General features: G+C 34.9%; 1 protein-coding gene across 1 annotated transcript in view; it reads left to right on the top strand.

The window, feature by feature from the left end:
* Positions 1-7386: 7386 nt before the first annotated feature.
* Olfm3 (olfactomedin 3) overlaps positions 7387-20806 on the top strand; it is a 221288-nt gene continuing 207868 nt past the window's right edge. The window contains exon 1 of the mRNA XM_028856300.2: positions 7387-7854. Within this exon, the coding sequence (XP_028712133.1) occupies positions 7786-7854 (69 nt within the window). The 5' untranslated portion in view covers positions 7387-7785. The remainder of the gene's footprint in view (positions 7855-20806) is intronic.

Raw genomic sequence — 20806 nt, forward strand, 5'->3', positions numbered from 1 at the left:
TCTGATGATGACTGAATGAGGACATCTTTGGCTGAATAAGGCATATACTAATCTGGGAGTAGAGTGGAATATCATTGGGTTTCAACTTATTGTTACTTTTCTTTATAAAAATTGTATTTGGTTTTATCATATATCTCTGGGCTATCTAGTCTCTGGATCTTGGTCATCCAAGCAGTGTTAGGTATGAGTTCAATCTTGGAGAGTGGGCCTTAAGATAAATCAGACATTGGTTGGTTACTCCCATGAACATTGAGTCACCATTGTCCATACTTATTTTGCCCTGGAGAGACTGCAGATCAAAGGCTTTGCAGCTGAGTTGGTGTTTATGTTCCTCTTTGGGTAGCATACAAAGTACTTTCCCATACCAAAAACACTAGAATGTAGGGGTCCAGGTTCTATGTAGGCATCAGCTTGACCTCCCCACATTCAACGAGTTGTTTGGTTGTTTTCTTCAGCAATTGGGCCTGCCTGTTAGCATGTGGAGAGCAACCTATTCTCTTGGAAATAGTTTGATTGTTTGTAGCATTTTCTCAGGACTCCAGTGGCCAACAACTCAATTGAATATAAGCCAGTTCCAATGACCAAATAGGCCAACTAGAACTCTGTATTTTTCAATATTTGGAAACTTCATTGGGATCAATTCATATATTTTAGTAAGTTTCCACTGCACTGGGTTTCCATCCCATGGCTCAAATGCCTCTTCAACTGAGCTGTATCTTCTGCCATCCCCTCTGTCAATCCTGTCTCCCCTTCCTCCACCCAATCCTCCTGTTTCTGTTGACCCATTCTCCAATCCACTATAAGACTATTCTTTTTCTGCCTTCAGGGGAGATCTATGTACCCCCCTAGTCCTTTCCTCCATGCCTAACCTCTCTGGGTTTTCAGATTATAGCTTGGTTTCATTTATTTAGTTGCATTATGAAATTTAGATAAGTTATGTTGTGCTCAAATTCTGTCTCTCATTAGCCATGTCATCCTAAATTGAAAAAAAAAACATGATTTTTTAAAATCTATCTTCAAGTATACATGTTATAAGTTCCCTTGCCTAAAAAATTGCTATAAAATATGAATGTGATTATCATTCAATCACAAATCTTTTACTTAGTGACCACTTTGGGTAGTATGGTGTTAGTTGTAGGAACAGATGCAAAATACACATTTCTAGATGACTAGTGTGTGAAATGGAGGTTCAGATCCATAATTACAACTAACAGTGGTAAGTGCCGCAGCAGAAAGAGGAATCACATCTCAGAGACAAGGCTGTGTTAAAAGCCTGGAAGGAGGTGAGGAGTGAATTGAAATATGAAGTCAAATAAAGAAGATAGGAAAAGAAATTGAAAGAAGAAAGTGCTGTTCACAGAAATGCTGTGTAGAAGAGTACGTGACATTTTGTAAGAGTTACAAGTAAATCAATAGAACTGGAATATTTTCATCTACTAGTGAGCTGATTCTAGGGAGACCTGAATCCATACACATAACCTGTGTGTTATGCTAAGGGACTTATATTTTTGTCAAGTCAATGGGGAGCCACTAAAGGATTTCTGAAGGATCAGATTTGCATCTTGAAAGGATCTTTGCATTCTTATTAAACACTCAGCTGTGATTATATAAATGATTATATAAATGATCATCTCTTTGCTGAACCTGAATTCATGGATTTGCAAAGATTAAAGTTAATTAGAAGAAAAGACCCTTGGCATAGTCTCATTAGCTTCAAAACTTACCAGTCACATTTCTATCTTCTGACTAAATACTAAAGGACTGGACATTAAACTCTATGAACCATAAAAAGTCAATGGAATTTCATGATATTCCCATGTCAAGCTCTATGAGCTACAGCAAAATTCAGAACACTTCATCATCTTCTAGTACTTCTATGATGTCAAGCTGTGAATTTCTCCAAAACAATCTTTATCAAGAAACTATTGTATGGTGGAAAAGAACATGATTGTTGCATAGATCAGAGTGGGTAGATAAAAATAAGTTTGTACTGGGACTATCAATTTATTTTTGTATAATCTTAGGTTTCACTAATTTGTTAAGTCAGTGACATTGTCTTCAGAGCCCAATTAAAAAAAAATCATTGTCAAATTTTATTTTCTTTAATTAGTACACCATCCTGACCTAAAATGAAATAATATTAGGTTTACAATATCTGTTTTGCATAGAGTTGCACTAATTGTTACCTGGTATCTATGGTCATGAAGGTTTTGTCAAAGCTGATGGATGGTTTGTTCCCATAGTGTTGAAAGCACTCAGTTAAAAAATGACAATTCTGTAACTCCAAACATTTTTTAAAGCTCATTTAAACAAAACATAAATAATCAACCAGCTTTGTCTTTTCCTTGTTTGGTAGTAATTCTAATAATTTCCAATGAATACCCAAATGTATTTTGAAAGAGTAGTTTTATGTACTGCTTGTGGAAATGTAATTTAATCTAGCTACTGTGGAAATAGTATGGAAGTTCCTCAAAATACTAAAAATAGTCCCTCCCTATGGCCCAGTTAAACCACTGCTGAACATTTACCCAAAGGGCACCAAGTCATCATATCCTGGAAATATTTGCATAACAATATTTACTGCAACTATTCAGAACAGCTGAGTTAGGAACCAACCTAGGTATCTATAAACAGAGAAACAAATAAAGACTTGGTACATTTACACAATGGATTTTTTCATCCATGAACTGAATTAAATTATATCATTTTGCAGGAAAATGATTATAGCTTGATATTATCATAATAACTGAATGAAGTCAGTCTCAGAAAGACAAATTTTACAAGTTTTCTCTTTTCTGTTGATCTTCCATTTTGTATATATACATAAAATCATGTATTAAATATGACATGAAATCATACATGAAACCATCTAGGGTACAAAAGAGAGTAAGAGGTGGGGAGGGTGAAAAAGAGGAATTCAGAAATTTTGGGGCATGTGTTCGAAGCATAATTTGTATTAACAGCAGCATGGTAATGTGCTTATGACTTGCTACCATATACAGTGGATATATGCCAATTTCTTAAAAAAGGAATTTAAGGACCTTAACATGAATAACTTAAGCTCTCCATTAGTGAAATTGTATGTATGGTTTAGAAGATGGCATTATGAAGAATAAATGCCTTGAGTCTGGTGAAATGGCTCAAAGTGCAAAAGTCCCACTCATACAAACCTGATTACCTGAATCCAAGCAGAAGTTCCCATGTTAGAAGAGGAAACTGGCTTCAGAGAGTTGTGCTCTGACCTCCACAAATACACCCAAACTCACACAAACACAGCGTAAAACACACACACACACACACACACACACACACACACACACACACACACACACAAATAATAATGAAAATAAAGTAAAAAAAAAGGAAAGAAAATTAATGCATTTAGTAACAGACTGGATAAAATTTGGATACTTGATACCAGTATGATTATACGTCATTAAATTAACATGTAAGAATAATACATTAACAACTTACATTTTTGGATAATCTGTTGTTATCTTTAATGGTGTTGAGAACCAATCCTAGAGCCCTGAATATGCTGAGGAGTCTCTATCACTGGGCCATATGCCCAGCCCTTAGGATAATTTGACCTTGACTTTCTCACTAACAACTACCCTCTCTCTACCTCACGTTATCTTTTTCTTGTTTTTGAAAGGCACTATTTTAATTTTTCTAGAAAAGAAATGTTCATACAAATTAACTACTATATTATACATTAACAAGAATTGAACAACAAAATGACTATATATATATATATATATATTATATATATATATATATAAAAACTTTTTAATTTGATGTTGCTGACTTGCTATGTCACTTCTATCTTTCTGTGACTTCCAGGCCTCTTTGCAGTAGGGAAAAGGTAGGGAAAAATTATGTTTCAAGTTCATACACTAGAGATAAAATGCTGGCTTAAAATATTGAGTTTGAGGTGCCTAGAGGAAACTAATCAGTGGCATCTAGCAAACATTGCATATGTAAATACTGTGTACTAAGTAATTGGAAAATTATCTCATTCATTTATTTAATCACCAAATCATTATTGATTAAGTGGCAACTAAATGCAAGGCATTGCTCTGGGTGCTTGAACTCAAAAGATACTTCTCAGAACGTATTTTAATATAGGGACAAACCATATAATAAATAGACATAAGAGTAATAAATTAATAGATAACTATCAGGGTCTTAATTGAGAGCAGTTAGGAGTGGTGGAGGATTAGATAGAAATCGTTAAGTGAACAATAAAACCACTGTCTAAAAGAGAGATTAGAAGAGCAGAAAGTAAAACAAGGAAAAGTGTGGAAGGACTTTACATGTCAAGGACATTAGTAATTAAGTCAACAGCAATATTCACTTATCTGATGACTGTAAAAAAGAAATGTTGAGGGGTTTATCCTGCCTTTAGGTAATTCTAGCTTTTATTTAAACATAATGAAATCTCTTAATGTTAGGTGACAAATGAAACAAAAACAGTATGGGAATTTTTTAGCACACTAGGACATATCTAAAATACTAAGGAACCACAAAAATTGTGAAAGAGGTATACTATAGCTTCTCATCCAAACAATAATGAAATATTTAAAATAGTTATTTAAATGCATTATGTAAATAAGAATTTTCTTTGTAATATCAGGCCACACATTTTAATACCTTTAATTGTTCTTAGTATTACCTGTGAATACAATTTCATTTTTGAAACTAACTCTTTTAACTCTACTAAATAAATTTTTGGTAGTGCTGCATAGATTTCAAAATAAATTATGCCCATTGTAGGAATAACAGGCTAACATTCAGAGGTATTTACAAATATATTATATTTTCATGTCTCTACTGAAAATTCAAGATTTATAAATATTAATATTTATTTATTTATGTTAATATTTTTAATATGCTTTAAGTTGACAGTAGTCACTAATGCGAAACCACAAGATAAAATAAAATAGAAACTTCAATATTTCCTATAGATGAATGACCCTTTGGATTAATTAAGGTAAGACAAAATACAAAGTGCTTCATGGACTTTTTCCCTTACATGAGAAATATTCCGTGCATATACAGATACATTGAACAGCATGACTTCAGTGTCATTAAATTGAGTGTATGGAAATGTGATAGGGCTCAGCCACAAAATGAGTGACTAAGAAAAAGGTATAGAAGTCTACTTTGAGAATTAAGCAATTGTGCTGTTTTATTTTAGCAAGGATCCAGAGGGAGGTAGGGTTTGGTGAATTTCTGCTGCTTTGTTTAGAGCTTTTGTTGTGCCGTGGCAGGTTTAGCACAGCTTTGATTTATTACTGAACTTGATTGTTCTCTACAAATGACTGAGTTTCTCTTAAAAGAAGCGTGCTGTAGGGATGCTCTGATCATCTGTTTTCATTTGTAAGATAATTATCATGTAGTGCTTAGTTTAGAACCCTAGATATCATCATCCTTTCCTATCAGTTCTTTCTGACAAGCTTTCATACACGGAGTGTTACAAACCCCGTCTTACAAATGCTACCCTAGTACTGCAAAACGCACAGAATGCAAAGTTACAGGGGCAAACGTCCACACAGAACTTTTGCTCCGTTTACTGATACTGTGAACCTTGAGCTCAGAGTATTTTATTTTTATAAAAAAATGTTGCCACAAGAACTCCTGTTAATCGTGAAATGTATAATGTATAATGATATTTTTCATCATATAAATTACATGCTTTATGATGCTTTAGGATGAAAAAATAATCTAAATACATGTAGTACAATTACTGTTTATTATCTAGTCTGCAAACAATATAGCATGTATTTACAGACTAGATAAAATCAACAAAGATTCTGTTTTTCAACTATCACTACTTGGTAAACTAATTTTTGACCCTCCAGTCTCACAGAAAGATTTTATATGGCTGAGAATAAAAATTCTAACTCTTAGATGTGAATTACTAAAAAAAAAGAACATTTTATTATACCATGTTAATAATAGAATGGAAATAGGTTTTTAAAATATGTAAATAAAAACTAGCTATAAATATGCTTTAGAAAGTTATCCCAGAGGGTGTGGGTATAACTCTGTAGTTTCAAGATAAATATTTTTAATTTTTATACTAAAAAATAATGTGAAATTATAAATATGGTTGCGATGATTGGGTTGTAATTAAACCCTAAGTGATTCTACCCATTTTCTACTATTCTGTAGTCTCTTTAGATGCACAACCCTCTCCTTCACAATGAAATTTTCAGATGTAGTTTTCTTTATGTCATCTACATTTTAAAAGTTAAAAAAAAAAGAATCAAAGTAGTTATACACAAATGCAGACATGAACAGTATCTGGACAAAAAGAGATAGTATGATAAGAGACTCTCCGGACTATAGCTCTAAATATTTGAATCCTAACTGTGGGTTTTACACTGAAAAATGGAATAGTTTTAATGAAAATATAGAGGCGAATCTTGAACACGGTATGTGTCCAACACCTCAACCAAATTGTCTTGTTTAATGTGAATGTACACATAATAAATGCCATAGATCTGGTTTGCATATCTTAACTCTTAGGAAGTATTACTTTTTATAAAACAGTAAAAACTGAATTATGGAAGGTGTGATTGTATGAAGATGGTTTTTCTGGTGGCTACCAAATCCTCTCCACCTGGTCATCTCATTGAGAACATTTACATTGTTTTAGTTTCAGACAAATAAAACTGTCTGAAATAAAACATGAGTGTAGTCATGTTTCAGACTGAGTGAAGATGCCTTGCTTTTCCTTGCTGACTAGTCCCCCCAACCCCCCACCCAGGACTCAGCTCTGGAAAACAAAAATCTTTTCATTGATTCAAAACTTAGAAACAATTTATTCTGCTATCCCATTGGGTACCCTTCATACATTTTTTTCTTTGGATACAAACACAGGTCAAGTTGACAAAGAGACTACATTTCTGGGTACGGATGTGAATTTAGGGGAAGATCATTTGAGGGGACTAATGAAGTATATCTGTACTAAATACAAAGGCACTTCACTTTATTCCTGCAATGTATTTTCAGGCTTACAGAATTCCCCCCAAAATAAGTGCACACTGCCTCACCCAAAATATTTTACAATTAAGTATTTGTAAATGACATATATATATCTCTTAATAACCAAATGAATCTGTAATTCTTTATACATGTACCTTGAATAGGGAAAAAGAAAAAAAAAGGACATTGGCAGTCTAGTTGCAAACTTTATCGAAAGCACCAAATTTGAAATCAAGTCCTCTGTCAATGACAGAAGGTTCCAGTGCGGCGCCTGTTTCATAATACTGTGTACAGCTGACTCTATCTGCAGCTCAAGTTGCCAGCCACGGTTGAACTGGAGCGTGAGAGTCCTTTGGCTAACAAATTCCCGCAAAACACCCCCACCACCTACAAAACCCCAGGAGCTGTAGTGATGTCATATCCGTTGCTCAGGTCTCCGCACCTCTTAGCAGTAACTCCCTTTATCTTCTTGGGTCAAAACTTTTGAGGTGGATATCTAGCAGGAGAGAAGGGTAGACCAGGGCGCACCAGGTGGAGGCGCTTCAGCACCTCGGCCAGCGCCCGCCGCAGCAGGTCCCAGCTCCTGAGCTCCCGGACTCCCTACTCCTAGACGCCTGCGGAATGATCGCCCCCCAGGGCGGCTGCCGCTGCTGCTACTGCTGCCGCCGCCGCCTCTGCCTCCACTCTGCTCTGACTGGCAGGCAGAAAGTGCAACTGACGTGGGAAAGGTCTCCGCAGTGAGTGGAGTGGCTACATAAAACAGAGTAAAGAGAGGCAAAAATCCACATCACAATGCAGGCGAGGTCCAGCCTTCTCAACCTCCTTCTTCTGTCTTTACTTGCTGGATTAGATCCTTCCAAGGTAGGGGCAAATTTTTGACTCATTTGAAATAAATGTGCAGATTGTAATTACCTGATCGAGAAAGGGGGGTGGGTGGTGGTGTCCAAAACGGAATGGGGGACTGTTCTTTCAGCTACCCTGTGGTGCCTGGTGCATCCACACTGCTTGGAAGATAACAAGGTGAACTACCGGAGGGCTAGCTTTTTAAGGTAGAGTCCTCCTGGTGTGAGGGGGGAGGGACCAGAACGAAGATAATGTATATGGGTAGCAGGCAATGCGGTTCTCCAGGGAATTTGGCTTATTCGCTGTCCAGCTGCTTAACGTTCTCTTCTGAAGTAGGACGGGCCATCCAAGGGAGTTTGCAGCAGAAACAATGCAGTTTATAAGCCTGTGTTAGATGGTGCGCGGTCTCTTTGTTGAAAGCAGGGAAGCTTTTTCCAGCTGGTGCTGGTCAATAATACTCCCATCGCAGACGTGTTGCGGTTTGTGTCCAAAACATTGGGGAGGCTGCTTGTAACCCACGACAGCAGCAAAGCTGCACTATCTGCATGGTCAAAAGACGTTGCGAAAGGGACTTTGTGTTTCTTTCCTTTTACTGAAGAAAATTAGGGAACCCCAAGGAAGTTCTGATGATCTGTGTTGAGACACAGGAAGTCAGAAGCCTCTTAAACTAAGGAGGGCGGTAGAAAGAATGAGTTACGATATAGCTGTGGAACTCTGTAAATTATCCAGCAATGAAAGTGAACGCTCGGCTCATCTGGTACAAAGCAGGGAGCAATGGAAAAATATTTCCAGCGATGTGTGAGGAAAGCCTTGATAATAAAAGGGTAGTCATTCTGAGAGGCAAACATTCTAAGAAATGCATAGTTCTCCAGAGTAAGGCGTAAGGGAACTGAGAGAGCAAGGGATGGAATCATTTATTATTTTCCTTACTTAGCTGGTGGACAGCACCGTGACATGATTGGGAAAATGATGCCATATTATAAATGCCACTCAGTGCTGTGTTTTGAATCTTGTAAAGTTATTTTATGGGTTGACATTGTCTGTGTAACTGAAGAAAACAATCGAACGTAACTAAGATGTAACCTACTACAAACTATCACTGTAGTTGTGATATTTCAAAGCCTACCCTAGTATATGGTGTAAAATTATAATGATATAATAATACTGTAGCGTTTTCATATTTAGAGAGATCTGAGGAAAATAAAACAATTTCATTCTAAACCTATAGTTGTTCTGACACTGACATTCTGAAAGCTTCAAACAACATGTGAGGGCCATCTTAATAAGCTTGATGGCATATTGTGCTTACTATGGTATAGTTGTGAAGCATTTTACACCATATTAAATGTCACCACTTTGTTTATATGTTTTTTTTTTTTTATTTTTCCCTTTATGTTCCTGCACCTGTAGTAACATATTCCATTCTCACTTTCAAGTGATACTGGCTAAAACTTGTGACTACATTTTCTCATCTATATAATTTTGAATGTCTTGTAAAAGCATACTTTCAAAAACACAATTAATAAATTAGTACAGAATAAGTTCCTGGACTTAAAGTTGGTTATGGCTTTCTTTGAGAATTTGGAAGTGCAGATTCTATTGACTGCTGTATGATTGACTGAATGTGTCTGGGATCTTTAATGTTTAAATACCATCATTGTTGGCAGTTAGTTCTTAATATTTTGCTAAATAAAGAGATGAATTAGCAAAATAAGCATCCCTGCATTTATTAATTTGATCTTTGGGTTTTTAAATGATATTTCTGATTATTCTGTAGTTTAAAACTTTCCAATTAGGTCAGTCCAAACTCTGAATGGTTGGTATCACTGAGTTGAGAAATCCAGGGGAGCAAAGAGGTCCATTAACTTTTCAAATGATTCTCAGTTTCCAGATGTTTCAAGATAGCATTCAAAGACCTCATCATAACATTTTGCTTTATATTTACATGAAATAACAGAGAATATTAAAAACTTTATACTAAGTAATTTAATATATAGATGTTTTGGATTTGTAGACAAAATATCACTTTTATGGGAATGAATAGGGCCTAATTTTATGTTTACCAAACTATTTTTGCTTACCAAGCTTTATCAAAGAAAACATTTCAAATAGCAGCCCTGTGCTCTCAAAATAATTGTCAATCAGCCTATGAAGTAAACATTTTCTCCACTTTAATTTAGTTCTGTTCTAGTTAAAAGATTAGATTTTTAAAAATCAGAATTTTGAAATGTTGTACTTGATGACATTAAAATTAAAATTTTAATAATATAGTACATCAGAAGACAGTCTGGGGACACACAAACATTTCTTAAGAAATGTCACTGAAATAGAAACTCTAACCAGCTTCTGTTCACATGTGAACATGTTAAGATACTAGGCCAACATAAATTTCAAAAAGCAATATATTATCTTTCATGATCTAACATCTTATACTATGTGCTTACTGTAAATATAATCATGTATGGATACAGAAAAATGGCAAAGGGGAAGATATCTTGAAATTTGAAGATATTTTAAGGTATAAGATTCTACCCACATTGGACATCATCATTTTAAATCCCTGTTTGTTTTCTTATTTAATTTTTCTAAAAAGATGATAATTTACCATCACTACTACCAAATTCCATCTTATGAAAGACTATATAATGCTTGCATGTGTGAATTCCCCTCCCCTGCCATGATTGGGGTTTAGCTGTCCAAATGATAGTTTAAAAATACCTAGATATCCCCATATTATGGTAAATTACTTGGAAACAAATTTTATTACAATATTAAAATGTTGAAACATCCATGTTCCTACAACGAACTCCACTTTCAGCATATACTCAATTTTCTCCTTCTCATTTAATACATGACAAAATTAGAAAGATTCGTATTCCCTTGCCAAAGGAAGGCAATTCACCTCTAATTAATTATTTGTAATTTCATATAGAAATATTGATTTTTTTCTCAGTAAATTTATTTGAATTGTGTTTTCTTAATTAAAGTCTAATTAACAGGCTCCCAGATCTTTTTAGAAAAAGAAAAAAAAAACAAACTCATAAACCTATGACAATTCCTATTTTAAGAGATGCCAATCAATTACATTGTGATGAAATTTCTATATTATATGCAATATGCCACAAAATTAGTAAACTGTTAAAACTGAGACCTGTACAAATTGACTTAATTTTCAGTTTCATAGACAGAGCAGCGTATCTGAGTAGGAAATTCCTGACAGTAGCTGCTAGATGGCATCTCTGTGCTTTTAAACTGAAGGCATTGAGTTCAGTGATGACCTTGCTAGGAGAGTGGGTTTCTTCAGTCTTTTCCAAGAAAAAAATTTAAACAGATCATTATTTGAGCATTATAGCAAAACACAATCCCCATGAATCAGAATCATGGAGTGTTCTCCTCCTTGGCACTGAGCCATGAAGATGGGAGGTTGTAAATATGTCAGGGTAGGCTTCAAACAAAGCATTTATACTGAAGTCTCACTTAAGGATCAGTCCAACAGAGGTGATATAGACATATCTATACATTTCTGTGACTGCTAGACTTTTAAGGAAGCAATAGTTATAGCATAAATATTTTTCCACTTGTCTTGCTAAAGAGAAACTGCTTGAATTGAGGAAGGACACTATCTTCCCATCTTAAACAATAATGCTTTATATCTAGCAACATGAAGCTAGCTCACATCGCAGACACAAACTGTAACTATGATTCAGCAATATTCTCAAGCACCAAACTTTTTGTTCTAGCCAAGGCAACATAGCCAGAACTCTTGCCCTAAATAAGAAAATTGTGAAAAAGCAATATGAGTGTGATGGGAACTAAGGGAATTTCAATAGTCATATTGCTAAATGTCTCACAATGTCTAATCAAAAAGATCTCCCTGAATTAGAACATAACTTGGATTAATGGTAATTGGCAACACCATATAGTGACACACCAGAAAACCTGGCATAATAAATAATTAGGGTTCAAGGTAGCCCATCTGTATTTTGAAAAAACAAAAAACTTCCCACTTTCACTTTGTCTAAATTTTCTATAACCTAACTGAACTTTTACTTTGGAAAAGCAAATACTATTTCTTACTCTTCTTTCAGGAAAATGGAATAGGTCAAAATGACACTGATTTCCTTCATTTTTCTTTAAAAAAATTATTGTCTGTATCTTTGCAACTGATTCTTGTGTAATCATCACTATCAGAAGAAAACACTTGTGTCCATCATTTCTGTACCTGGCTTTTTTCTTGATCATATATGTCTCCTCTCATGATACTGTGGGAAAACATATCAGGGCCTCTAATATGAAACCATTAGCCTAGGCAATATTATGTGTATACATGTGTATGTTGAATGTACATGTGTACATGCATGTTCATATGAGTATAGGCAGATTCACACAGGATATATGTACAAGTGTATGTGTGTCTGTACCTGTGTGGAGGTCAGAGGTTAATGCAGAGCATCTTCCTTGACCATGTTTCACTTTATTTACTTAGGCAAGGTTTCTCAATGAATCCTGAGCTTGCTGATTTGACTGCTCTAGCTAGCCAACTTTCCCAAGAGATTCCCTGTGTCTACTTCCAGAATGTTCTGAGATTATTGACACTTAGGAGATCTGCCACATGAAAATCAGGACTCTGAGTCTAATTCCTACACAGCAGATACTTCATGAACATAGCTATGTTCCTAGCTTGAAATTCTCAAAACTTCTTTGTTGCATTGTAGAATTACTTTCTCATTCTACAATAATATTTGACACTTCATCAAAATTTGAATAATTTCCTTATTGGGTATCCTTAGTAAGATCACAAAAGAGGAAGGCTTGAGGATGAACGTCTAAAACAAGAGCATGATGTTTTTAATCTTATGTTTGGAATTCAGGGTCTCCTATTGGTCAATCTCTACACCACCGTCCTGTTCTACTACCCCTCATAAGTGAGACATAGTTTCAGACTTCTTTCTAGTCACCAATCAAACCTCACAAGATCATTTACATTTCTACTGATGCTGAAGACCAACGTTTCCTACCTCAAGCAAAAACATATTTATTGAAACATTCCCTTTGAAAAGCAAAATGAAAACTTATGTTCTCTCTAAAAGGATTTCTTCTCACTGAAGAGATGTGGGAAGTATGTGAGAGGGATCCATATCAAAACACATAGTCTGTGGCAGACTCTTCCCAAGCTATGACATGTCTAAGAATTATCTAAAGTCTGGAAATTATTAGAAAAAAACTAAATTTTTATAATAAGAAAATATGCTAAGAAACTGGATAAAATTGCACACTATAAAATAAGGCATGGCACCTGACTTACTTACGTGTTAATTAACCAAATTTTTACCTAAAAGCAATCAAAATGTAATTGGCAGTAGTGAAGCTACGAAAAGAGATACAAAATCAAACTGCTGTCTTGGTAGTTGAGGTAAGGTCATTGAGATGATCTATGAATTTGCATATATGCTCCTCAATTTCCTATTGGTCTTAAAGTGCTCTGTAATGGCAACGGATTTTTAAACACTACCCTTGTTTAAACTACACTGTTGAGATGTGGTCCCTGGACAAATCCTTTGCAAAATTTGGACTTCAGTCAACTCAGTGTATGACACTTGTCAGCTAAAACCTCAGAGATTGATTTCTTTAATGTAAAGTTAACACTATGGTGGCAATATTTATTAATTAATTTATTTGTTGCTTTTGGTACAGTACATTAAAATTAAAACATTTATAAAATAATTTTTAAAGTATTTTTTAGGAGCTGGAGAGGTGACTCAGTAAGAATATGTACTATGCAAATGTGAGGACCCGATTTTAATCTTCAGAACCCACATTCAAGTCCAACATAGCTGTACATGTCTGGAAACCCAGCTATGGATGGACACAGTCAGACCCCATGTTGGCATGCCAACTCAAGCAGCCTAGCCGAGAAAGGACAAGCGTTTGGGTTTATTGCAAGGACCTGTCTCGTAGCAATTAGTCAGAAAGAAGTAGTCTGGACTCTACATTGGCACATGTAGTCAAGTGCGCGTGCAGACGCACATGCAGACACACACACACACACACACACACACACACACACACACACGCTTACCACACACACACACACAACATGTAGCTTTAAAAATACATTTCTAATCTAGTATAAAATCATAGAAAGAGTATAAAATCATAAGAATTGTCTTTTAATTTCTCACCATTAAACTTGCAATTAACTGGGCTATCGTTCATACCTATATACTAATGTCATCGCAATGGGACTTACAGAATAACTAATAGCATCAATATATATGAAGATAAATTTAAACTGTAATATTACATGCAAATATTGTAACTCTGCCAAAGGGCCTTTAATCAAATCTATAACCCTTATGTCTCATACACTAAAGACTCAGAATCATACAGAGTACCTCTCATACCCCTCCACCCTTGCTGTTGTTACCCCTTCTCAACTTTCAGGAATGTTAGATCTGTAAAGAGTTCCTCATAGCAGACTACAGTGTTTGAGGAAATTCCAGTTGAAATTCATCACACATTATATTTATACCCAACAGGTTACTCCTCGTATGATTTTTAGAAGAAAAGAAAAATACAAATGATGTCTTAATTTGAAAAACAAATCAAAATATTTAGGCTAGTCATGGACAGCTCACAGAGAAACTGAATATACAAACACAAAATCTAACCTGTACGTTGACACTGCTTTGTGCCCAGTGTGCAAAGCATAAGCTTGTGTGACTGCATACAACATGGAACCAATTAAATAGTTAAAATTCTGGGACAGTCCAATGATCTATTAAAGAAAGGAGGTTAGGAAAGTTTTTCACATTTACTGAATTTCAAAATGTTCAAGGCAAGAAGGCATGGAGATCACATTAAAAGGATCACATTAAAAAGAGAGTTGATTTTTTTCTCTGTGTTTCTTCTTTTGTACCTGTATTTCTGAATTCTTTTATAGAGATTTCTAGAAAGTTCTTGGCATCACCTTGCCTCTCAGTTTCCATAATAACATGTCTATGGGTGTTGTTCATCAAATAATAAATTCACCAGAGGAATTTATGACTCCATTCCTTTCCTCTAGCCCAACTTACATAAATTATATGAAGAACAACAAATACGTGAAAGCAACTGAATAATATTGCTGATAGAATCTGCTCATGAACAACAAGTATTAAAAAGAAAATATTAGCTCAAATTGCTTGTGCAGTGTACTATAATGATGTTTACATGACCTCAGCTACTTACTATAGAATGCTGCAGACACAGGACTATCATAAATCAGCTCTCTATAAAGCATGATGCAATTTTAACTACATTAACAATAATTTCCAAAACTGTTGTTGAAATATTTCTAAGAAGTTTTGTTGCAAAGCATGGTGGAACACATATGTAATCCCCAGCACTCAGGAGGATGGCAAACAAGGATCTTGAGGTCTACACTAGCCTGGTACTATGTGGCCAGGTCCTGTCCCAAACAACCTCAGTTCACCTGGCACAACAATAAAATAAAATGTTTCTTAAGAGCATTTGTCTCTCTTTACTCAAAAAGTGTTGCAATGTGAGCAAGCTAGGCCTTCTGTTGCTATCCATCCAGCCGTTCAGGAGAATACAAATAAGTTCAGTGAGGAATCTGCAAAAGCGGTGGGACTCATGGGTTTGCTCTTCCCCAGAAAGCACTTTCCTCTTTGCCTGTATATCAAGATTTTATCTAAGTTTAATATGCAGCTCAAATATCACATTTTCCATAAAAAGTTTTGTGTGGTATTTCTTGCACTTCAAAAAGAAGTAATTCCAATAATGCAACATTAAAAACATGCTTTATCTCTCTTTGTGTCTATAGCCATGGACACTATTTCTATCACAAAATCAGGGTCAGTGAATGGGAGTAGGAATGGATTGCTTTCCCCTCCCAAATTTACACAACAATTTTTAATGAGCCTTTTAAAAATATTTATGCAGCACTTATTACTATTTTCTCTTATGATTGTATCTCCTCTGTTAAATCATAAGATGTTTGTCATATTATGAATCTTCTACTGTGTGTGTGAGTGCATTGTGTGATGTGGTGTATGTGTGTGTATGTGTTTGTGGGGTGTGTATGTGTGTGTGTGTGTGTGTGTGTGTGTGTGTGTGTGTGTGTAGTGTGTGTGTGTGCTTGTGTACAGACTAGAGATCTGGTTGGTGTTTTCTTCAATTACTATCCACCTTATTTTTTTGAGATAGATGTCTCCTAGTAGCTTAATCTCACTCATTTGACTGGACTAGACTGACTGACAAACACAATCCAGGGATCTTCCTGGTTCTGTCTCCCCTGTACTACCATGCTCTACATTTTAGTGTGAGTTCACGTGATGTTACTCAGGTCCTTTCTTAGAGTTCCATGGAAAATGCTTCATGGACTAAGCCAAAACCATCCTCTAAATCCTTCTCAAATAAATCCTAAAGACAGTCTCTGTGCTCTATGTCTTGGCCACTCTTTTGTCCTTTCCTATCTAATAAATATCTCACCTCTTTACCCATATATTCAGTATTTATTGAATGAATAAACAAACACACTAATTGAGGAAATCAGAACATGATCCAAGAATAGAATAATTAATATGAGGAGAATTCTGAGTGCTTATGAGAAAATTGTAAGAAAAGAAGACCCAAGTCTTGAAAACCTCAGTTTCTTTAAAAACACAGAATTGTTCTTGTAATGTATTTCCATGCCCCAGCCAGGTGTAGGAGGTAGAAGTGAGTTTATGTCAGATTATTCATTACAGCAGGCTGTTGTTATTTATTCAAACTCCTTTATGTAATAACATGTTTTTGTCATGTGTAACTTACCCTTGTGATTGTACACTTCGTTCATGTGACTCCTCTTAACCCTCAGAATATAAATTGATTCTATGAATAAGTTGGCTATAGAATGAGACTTTTCATCTCACCATTAATGGGCTCCACTTTTTCCAGATCCCACCACCTCTACAAGAGCAAACAAAGGAATAGCTAAATGCTTTAGAATTCTGTTTTAAACAGTATGTAGCCATGTTCTCTGTTTTAATCAATTTTACATTTAGGATATTAAGGATACAGAAAGACTGATTTTAGTTTTATTTTAAAGGCTTAGAAATTTTGTATCAGCTTATCTTGACTAATACTGAAAAACATCTTCATAAAGTTTTTATCAATCTTCACTCTGACCTCAACAATTTAGCACAGGCTCCCTGGGATGAAGCACACTGTATGATCTTGTGACTTTGTCTTCTGTGTTTTGTGGACCTTAGTGTCAACATTTATATATCTACTTATTCCTTGTTTGGTTTTCTTGTTTCAAAAATGTCCATTTTATTTACTTAGGGTTTATGAATTGAAATATCTTATATCTAAACAATGTGTGTGTGTGTGTGTGTTTCTCATGGCTGTTCTTAGCTTTTATAATGTCTTAGCTTTGTCTGACAAATCAGCACATTACTTATTGCTTCAAAAGTCTACTCTATTGAAATGATTCTCAAACTCTATGCTCCTACAATGTAGTACCTACATGATACCATGTCCTATAGACAAGGCTTCTTTGATCATATTTGGGGTTAGTACTACTCTAAAGCAAAATAAGTATTAAATAAGTAGGTATAATAATGTGTATATGAATTATAACTTGATAACATCAGATAATATAAGCTTTCTCATTGACTATGTAGGTTAAAAATGCCCTGAAAGATATGCCAGTAATAAAGTTGTTTAAACATCACAAATAAACAACAAGCTATCTAGACAAACACAAAGGAAGGCATGAATTGAACAGAAAATCCTTTTAATTTTTCTAACTAAGTTGATGATGATTAAGAATCATTATCCCAGGGTGATTTAAATAGCACTACTAGAGGGAGCAATTCCAGATGGCAGGATTTCTTCAAATAGAGTCAGTGTTCAAAGTGTTGATGCACTGGTAACAAAATGCCACCAGTGAAAAATTGCCTTACAGAAGATATGATCTCTTCTGGAAATGATCTACCTCTATTGGTGTATAGGGAATTTCATATCTGGAATTAGCAGCAGTTAGTATTTTCACACCTAATATGTTCATGACATACTGACTACATCTTAGTACATATCATGGCAGTTCAAAACAAACTGAAACACTACCTGGCTCAAAACTCACTAAAGAGTCTAATTAGATTGTACACAGTTTTATAGACACTTAGAAGTTGAATGATAGACAAGGGCAGAATAAAGTGACTCCAGTTTGGTTATCCATTGTACCACTCAGAGATAAGCATGAAAGAATGTATATAGTTCCGAAGCTCATCTCAAATATAGAGCTCTTAATATACTGTTACAGAACTGAACAGAATATATAGCTGAAGATAAAGAATTGAGTGAATGAAAGAAGTCTGTTATTTATTCATGGTGTTTTTTCTTGGTGAAAAAGCATCACACATTTCCTGTCAATAAAAGCAAGAAAAGACTACAGGTCTAAATGTTTGACCTAAAATGAAAACTAAAACTTTAAGAAATAATGCAATTATAAACTAATTTATGTACAACAGAGAAATAAGAACAATCAGAATTAAATACAAAAGAAACAGGAGGTAGTTGCTGTAATATTTGGTGACTGTAATCCCAGCACTTGGAACATTGTAGCAGGAGAATTGCTAGGAGATTAATGCCTGCCTGGGTTACAGGGTGACTTCCATCCTGGTCAACAGTGGAGATACAATGAAGGAAATCTAAAGTGGGGGGGGAGGGAAAAGATGATGTTAGGGTAGGTGTTTGTTTACATTTAGTGATGGCTTTGATGGCTGAAACCCTTACAAGTGCTTATAGACACAAACACCCCAATGTTACCTACTTTCTTGTACAAACATTGTATATTCACATATTATAGTCACTAATCTGAGACAAGGTTATGTCTCACTTCCTATAAATATTCACCTTGGTAGGAAAGTTTCTGTAGTTCAAATAACCTTTAATGTTTCCTATTAAGAAGAAATACAAAGTGGAATAAAATAAATTCATTCTTAAGGACTTTTTCTTTTCCTTATTTGCATCTTGATTGGCAAAGAAGAAGCAATAAAAACTGAATTACATCTTGTCCATTTGTACACAATCATATTGGTAAAGACACATTTTCTCCTCTCTCAAGAGGTTCAACCAAATTATTATTAATTTAGCATATAAAAGGAAGATAATGGAAGAGAGCAACCTTATCAAATCAGAGAATTGCATACATTAATAGGAAACAGGAAAGTTTATAGTGGAGCAGATCAATGTGAAATTAGTAATAAGGAAATCTGGGACCTGAAACCACCTCTGGAATAGTCTAAGGAAGCCTGTTTTGGGCAGCCTATGAAAGGCTTACTGGCTTGCTTTTCTGTAGTACTAAATGTGCATATTTAATAACAAAATACTGTATTTAACAAACTAATAAACATTATCTCTCAATATATAGTTCATCATAATTCCACTCTCCTTTGGCTTCAGCCTCTATTATTATTTAAATTAAAACTAAAAATAAAGACTTTCTTATATTTGCAAAAGTCATAATTAATATAGATTAATCATTACAAAATCTTCAAAAATTTTCTATATATGTATACTTATATACACAAAAATATTAATAAATGAGACCTCAAACTATGTTATATGTTTGACTTTTATTCTGTCTTTCCCTTTCATCACCTTTGAAAATTCAATTAAAAGATGAATGAATAAGTGTCATAATGTTTCTACTGCCTTCATCCACCAAAGTTGAAACAAATGACTCATCAATAAGGTAACATGGAGATCCCATCTATTTCAGTTTTGTATTCAAAAAAGTCTCCGATAAAGGTTCTTACCACATAATACTTGAGTTTGAAACCCAAGTGCTCACAGTGGAAGGAAAGATACAACTTTTAAAAGCTTTCCTCTGATTTCCACATGTATGTATACTTACACATGTAAAGGCTCATAAATAAAATACAATAATAATATAAAAACCAAGATCCTCTCATGTCAAATAGTCACTCTTTTTTCTGTCTATGTTTTACATATTAGGATGAGACAGTGTCCAAGACAGCAAATTTACTTATAGTCAAATATAATTAGAAAATTCATATCATTTTTGATGCTGATATTCACATGATTATAGGGCCATGCACTGGAACATGGTCAATCTATAAAGGAGCATATCTTGAAAGAAAACTAACTCTCTCTCCCCAAAAGCCATCAACTGTCAATCATTCCTCTGCTGGGGGGGGGTTCAGCAGATCCCCCTCCCATAATATAATGTTGACTGGCTTGATCATATGCTTGTCTTGTGCAGACAATCACAACTTCTGTGTATTCACAAGGACAGCAGTCTTATCCTCAGGGTAGTTTGACCTGGTACTTCATAATTTCTGGTTTGTACAATCTTTGATGTTATACTAAGTTTATAGCAATTTGTTAGATTCATATGGCAAAGTAACACAATAATGTATGCATATTGGTAATAATTAGTGACAACATCAGCAATTATTTCAGTAAGAGTTTTGTTACTGTATGAAATTATCATCAAGACAATAAACTAGTAAAGAGGTATAATTTGTATGGGGTCACAGTTTTGGCAGCTGCAATCTGTGGTTGATCCCACTGCTCTTGGGCCTCTGTTGAGGCATCATATCATGGCAAAGAGCATTTGGTAAGCCAAAGGTGCTCACCTCATGGAAGGGGCATGAAAAAGAAATAGAAGCTACACAATTTCTTTTGCAAATATCCAGTAGCCTAAAGTCTTTCACCAGGTTCTATTTCAGAAAGTCTCTACCACCCCCTCAGAGTATTACACTGTGAGAACAAGTCTTCAATACCTGTATGTTCATGGGATTTCCCTACAGAGGAAAAAAAATCAATCCATAAAAACAAAACATAACAGCAAAGTAACTCTATGGCCTGGATTTAATATCAAGATTTAAGAAACCATAGAAACTATAGCTTAAAACTTTTAAGCAAGATGAATAATATACAAATGAAGCAAATGCTT

The sequence above is a fragment of the Peromyscus leucopus genome, chromosome 6, assembly GCF_004664715.2.
Source record: "Peromyscus leucopus breed LL Stock chromosome 6, UCI_PerLeu_2.1, whole genome shotgun sequence".
Lineage (NCBI taxonomy): Eukaryota > Metazoa > Chordata > Mammalia > Rodentia > Cricetidae > Peromyscus > Peromyscus leucopus.